The sequence below is a fragment of the Phaseolus vulgaris genome, chromosome 9, assembly GCF_051622355.1.
Source record: "Phaseolus vulgaris cultivar YP4 chromosome 9, ASM5162235v1, whole genome shotgun sequence".
Taxonomy (NCBI): Eukaryota; Viridiplantae; Streptophyta; class Magnoliopsida; order Fabales; family Fabaceae; genus Phaseolus; species Phaseolus vulgaris.
In genome coordinates this window covers 32,890,032-32,896,059 of record NC_143506.1, presented here as the reverse complement: position 1 = coordinate 32,896,059, position 6,028 = coordinate 32,890,032, and the positions used below count along the sequence as shown (strand labels likewise).

General features: G+C 34.0%; 1 protein-coding gene across 1 annotated transcript; it reads right to left on the bottom strand.

The window, feature by feature from the left end:
- Window positions 1–4,053: 4,053 nt before the first annotated feature.
- On the bottom strand, window positions 4,054–5,756 carry LOC137821556 (dof zinc finger protein DOF5.4). Its single transcript, XM_068626200.1, has one exon. It carries the CDS (start codon window positions 5,319–5,321, stop codon window positions 4,365–4,367), a length of 957 nt encoding a protein of 318 aa, XP_068482301.1. The 5' UTR covers window positions 5,322–5,756; the 3' UTR covers window positions 4,054–4,364.
- Window positions 5,757–6,028: the final 272 nt, after the last annotated feature.

The following is a 6,028-nucleotide window of genomic DNA, read 5'->3' as shown; positions in this document are numbered from 1 at the left end:
ACAAATTCAGAAAGATATTTTTGAAAATTCAATAATTATGGAGGTGTAGAAAGAAATTACCATTAATTTGTTGTTTTCTATAAGGTAATGGTAACACCTTAGGGTTTTTTTCTTCATAAAGACCTTGCCATTCACCTTGAATGGTTTATCTCTAACATTAATGGATTTAGGAATAAGAGGATCGAGAATAATAATTATGGCAGACTCAAGTATAACAATTATGACAAACCTATGTGTAAATTCAAATTCAAGTATTTTAAGAAAGGATTGAACAAAAGAGGAAAAATATATTGGAGAGTGTGAAGTATCAATAGACTTATCTAAAGAGAAGGGAAACAATTTTCATATAAAAGAACATCCTTGGAAATGAATATTTCTCTACTGAGATCAAGCAATGCAAACCTTTTTATTCTTGATTTGAAACCTATAAATAACTTCTTTTGAATCTAGAGTCAAATAATTTCAAATATATAATGTCAGCTATTTTATTAAATAAAATATGTCAAGGTGATTGATTTCTCAAATTACAATTTAACAATTTATTGATTAAATACATGTACAAATGTGAAAGTGAGCCAATTCAGTTCACATAGGTTGACTCACTATAGGTTAAGCTAAAAATGAAACAAATCAATTTGACTTACTTTTTGGTGAGTTAAAACTTTTGTAACACATATTAACCCATCATTTGTTGGTGGGTTAAGTCGATTGACTCATTTAAGCATATTTTACTCTCCTAACTTATTTTATATATTTAATATTGTACAATCAAAGTGAATTGACTTGTTTACCTGATTATAATAGTACAATCAAGGTGTTTACCATTTCATTAAACATTACCAAATGGTTTAAACATCCAAACCATTATAAACACTATTAAACAACATTCTAGTCTTTAAAAAAATAAAAAATGTCAACCTACATAACTAAAAGTAATAAAAAATATAGTGAAAAAGTAATGAATTTTTTTATAAAGGGTTGTTGGTGGTGGATTATAGGTCAAAAAACCTTCAACATGGCTAAAACATGTTTAACCTACGGGTTGAGTTGAGTTTAGTTTGACCCACATTTAAAAAGGATATTCTTTTTCAACCCAACCCGACTTGAACTTATGGTGAGCTAGGTTAGCTTAGGGTTTGGACCCACTTTGACACCCTTAAATGCACGACATGTCCATCAATAAAGTTGTAAAAGTAAACATGGATGTTCAATTAAATCACGAGAGCTCTTATGTGGAAGGGATGTGTGATGTTTTCTTTCAACACCGCCATTTTGTTATGGCGTTTGATGTAGAATCCACTTCATGAAATAAAATTCAATTGATTTTAGCTCAAGGCCATTATTGAATCTTATACTTTTGACATGTTTATGAATTTGAACTTCAACAAGTTTCACAAAAGACTTAATTAAGTCTCCAACCTCACTTTTGTTTTTCATGAGGAGTAACCATGTACCTTGACTTATCATTCACTATGGTTAAAACATATATATGTTTACTATACACCCTCAAATACTCATATTAGAAGGGATATCATTGTTATGGTTGAAATTCTAAATAGACATCAATCTCTTTTTGTTTTGTCATGTGACATACATCACAAGGGTCCTTAAAATTGTTACAATCAATAATTGAAAATGAGTGTTGAATGGACAATATTTTATTTTAAGAAATATATCCAAGTCTCAAATTCCAAAGATCTTTGTTATAGGTAAAAAAATTATTCACAAAATAGAAATTTGTGTTTGGATGTTGTTGAAGTGAGTTCATACAACCCTTTCATTAATTCAGTTGCATCAATCATCTCAAAGGAATGACATTCATGTATCACACATGAGGAATTGGTAAAAATAACTTTGTAGAACAAATACATGGATAACTAAGAAATAAAAACTCTATAATAAACAAAACATTAATTGGGTGAAAATATGAAGAAAACACAATTGTGCTAGAGACAATCACTAATATAATATTGTCATCATGGAGTTTTACACGAACAAGAGATATAATTTTTAAGGTTTGAAAAACCAAGATATCATGACACACATTATTAGTGACCCCAATATCAAATATTCATGTTTACTTGAAAGTGACATGTGATAGTTTAGAATCTCTAAGAGACACTTCTCATTTCCAATTTCGTCCAATGCCTCTCTCAAGTTCAAAGCATGAGATTCTAACTTCTTTCAAGTTTATCTAAAGACTAAGAAACTACTTATGTGCATGTCTTCTAATCACTTATTCCAAAGCATGAAATTTTTATCTTGTTAGTCTTTCTTGGAGTCTCCCTTTATTTCTTCTTCTTTATTATTTTTCGTCATGTTTATTGTGTTTACTCCTCTTAACTCCTATTCTCTTTCTTCAAAAAGATCTTCCTCATCCTCCTCATCTTGGAAGGAATTCGTCCATGAATTTAAAAGTCATATATGATAAAGATAAAAACATTAAAATTATGACCATTATTTGCTATACTTACCAAATAAAACTATTTATTTCTTAATTATCCTCCAAGATCAAAATCTAAACTACTTAGAATGTCATGTGAACATGTGGAATGTATGCTCATATCCCAACTTTTAGATCCTACATAAGAGCTTATCTTTTTTATTTTTATTATAAGATGGTTGATAATTATGACTATGCACGCTCATGATAATTATAGAAGAATGTCCTATGTCACATGTTTTCATAAAATTTAAAATGAAGGTTCAAGTAACAAATGTTTCTTCTATTGAATGTCCTATGGCATATGTCACATAATAAAAACGAAAAACATAAGAACAAATACACTCATATAATTGATTAAAGTGTAAGATACATAATTAATTAAATTGGCAACAACATACAAAATATAGTCATAAATAATTGGCTAAACTTCAAAATAATATATTAATTTGTAGTTGAAACATTTGCATACCTTCTCTTGCAGCACCTCTGTAGATTTTTTAATTTCAACAATATTCTTCTGAGTATATTGAAGAGTTTAATGTTTTCTTCTTCATTTTTAATTGGTGATGGTTACTGGCAGTTGGTGGTAAACGTTGATGGTTGAGGTAAGTTTTGTGATGCACTTTTATATGTTCCTTCATACCTTTTTTAATTTCAACAATAGTCTTTTGATTATGTTGGACACCGTTGTTGTGTCTTCTTCATTTCAAGTGATAATAGTTGTTTGTGATGGTTGAGGTAAATTTTGTGATATTTTTACTAATGATGATTGAGTTTTCCTTTGTTTATTTTTTTTTGGAAGCCACAATACACGAACAAAAAAATCAAGATACGAAACTAGAGGACAAAACTAAAACTAAAAAAAAGTATCTTCACGTCAAGTACACCTTATCAACTCTCTTAAATATTTAAATGATAAAATTACTCTCTCAAAAGCTATAATTATCCTCGAAGAAAGTACCAAAGTACAACTAAAATTATTTAAAAAATATAAAATTGTTTCATTTAGAATTATTTTAATTTTTAAAAAAAATCAACTTTTCACAATTAATAAGGAATGAGAATTTGAATAATTATTGGATTGAATTTATTGTGTTAAAAAAAGTAATGGGATTAATATAGAAAAACAAAAAAAAAAGTCTTTTAATTGCATTTATCTGTTCCTAAAATTGAAATCTAAATGGTAAAATTATAATTAGAGATGTGAGATGAAAATGTAAGTTTGTGCAAACAAATTTTCCTCTGCAGGGTTTAGCCAGGGCAGCATGAGGTGCAGGACCCAGTGACCTGCAACATCATTGTTTCACTTCCTGTATTATAAAATGATATAAATTTATGATTTAATGAAGTAATGTTTCCTGAGAATGATTCCAATCCATGAGCACCCCTCATCCATCACACTCATGTCTTGTCACCTATGCCATGCCTACGTGTCCCACTCACCATTTAGCCCCTCTTCCCTCCCGCCACGTCGACTCATCATCCCCGATGTGACTTCTCCCTACCATCATCATCCACACCCCCATACCCCATCTTCTCCTCTTCCTCTTCTTCATCATCATCATCTCCATTTCCCTGTAACAAACACCCTGACGTGGCACATTATATACAAAGTCTTCTCTGTCATTTTCGAATTCATAGCCATTAATAGTGCGGATGAAATACTATAATCCCAAACAACATTACAAACACCTACAATACTTACACCACCAATTCCCAATATATATCTTTTCACCCTCTTCAATCATATTCCAAATACATACATTATAACCTTCACATAAAAATCCACTAACATGCTAAAACCAAAATTTACATATGCTAATTAATCCTAACTTCCTTCCACCACATATTTTAGATTCCAAATATTCTTTCCCTTTTCTTTTCATACAAAAAACAAAAACAAATTTCTGGAATACTTTCAAGGAAGATCAAAGAGAGCAGGATTATCTTGATCAGACCAATGACTGTTGCTCCAGTACGGTTGATCAACGGTGTTAGGGAGATCAAACAAACCTTGATCCGCACCACTGGGTTGCCAATCCAACGACCCAAACCCTCCTCCATGCTCACCACTCTTCTGCGCCAACGACGAAAACTCCAGCGGCGCCGTCAGATCGAGAAACGACGCCGTACCGAACTCCTCATGATTCTGCTGCTGCTCTCCGCCTGGTGCCACTTGCGCCTGATTATTCCCCTGCGGATGAGCAACGCCGAACCGAAACGGGGTCGTATCGAGGATGTTGTTGTTGCTGTTGCTGTTGGTGTCATTATTACTGCAATTCCCAAACCCAAACCCCAGTGCTTCGTTGTTTGAAGCAATGAGGCTGGTGAAGCTCCCTATCTCGGGGAAAATTCCACCGCCCTCCAAAGAGGGGTTATCGGCGTTAGCGAACAGCTTCGACTCGCGAACGCTGTCGAGAAACAAAGAGTTCTTAGACAAAGCGTTTGATGTCGGCGCCGACATCGCCTCCGTGACCGTTAGGGTGGAGCTTTCGCTGCTGGAGTGGGAGTTTGAGTTGCGCTCCGCCTCCGCAGCCGACGGCGTCGTTGACGCCGTCGCCGGAGCGATCTGCGAGGAAGAGCGAGGGTTGTTGTTATCGCTGTTGGTGTTGGTGGCGGTAGTTTTGGGCTTGTTCGAGCGTTTCGATTTACGGCAACCACCGCCGACGGGGACATTGCGAAGGACGCCGCCTTTGGTCCAGTAGCGGCGGCAGTTCTTGCAGAAATGGCGTGGCTGGGAGAGGTTGTAGTTGTTGTAGTAACAGAACTTGGTGTTGAGGGAGTCACAGCGAGGGCACTTTAGCGGCTGGTGGTGGTTGTGGTGGTGCGGCCTGAGCCTGCGGTCACCGCCGCAGATGGAATGTATATGCTGCATTTCCGGCCACAGATGAAAGCTGAAATTTGGAAATAATTGTTTGTGGTCTGAGGGAGTGAGTGGGGAAGAAGGAAAGAAAGAAGAGTTTGTGTTTTGTGTGTGTGTTCTAGTATGTTTTTGGAGAAGGTGTGTGAGTTGCTGAAGAAGGATATGGGGAATAGTGTGAAGAAGAAGAAGAAGAGAAAGAAAGAGTATTGGGACTGACAAATATCCCTGCAGACCACTGCACGTCTCGCATCGCTATCTTCCATTTTTCTAACATTTTTTTTCAACAAAATTGACCGAAACGACCTTGCGCACAGGTGGGCCACCACACAGCGTACCAAAATACTAAACTATCCCTCTTAAAACTTTATAGATAAATAAAAAAGTAATTAATATTTTAACTTTATTTTTATTATTTCATAAAAGACTTCAAATTTTATTATCTATTCATTTGACACTTGTCCCAACGACTTGATACTGATATTTTTTTTACCAAATTTGCACCATAAGTAGACTAAATTTTCCAATCAAAAGGGCAGATATTCTGAAAATAACAAGGTTTATAGTATTATGTGTCTATTTCTATGAGATTGTGAAGATATTAATAATTTTTAAAGTTTTATATTTTCTTCGATAATCAAAATAAAATAAAAATAGTCTTTTATATAATTATAGTGAAATGATTTTTTTCAATTTAAATAAATTTGTATACAATTTATTGG

What these genes read in the sequence shown, in the direction of transcription:
- LOC137821556 (XM_068626200.1), bottom strand. Translation starts at nt 5,321, where the DNA reads ATGCAGCATATACATTCCATCTGCGGCGGTGACCGCAGGCTCAGGCCG.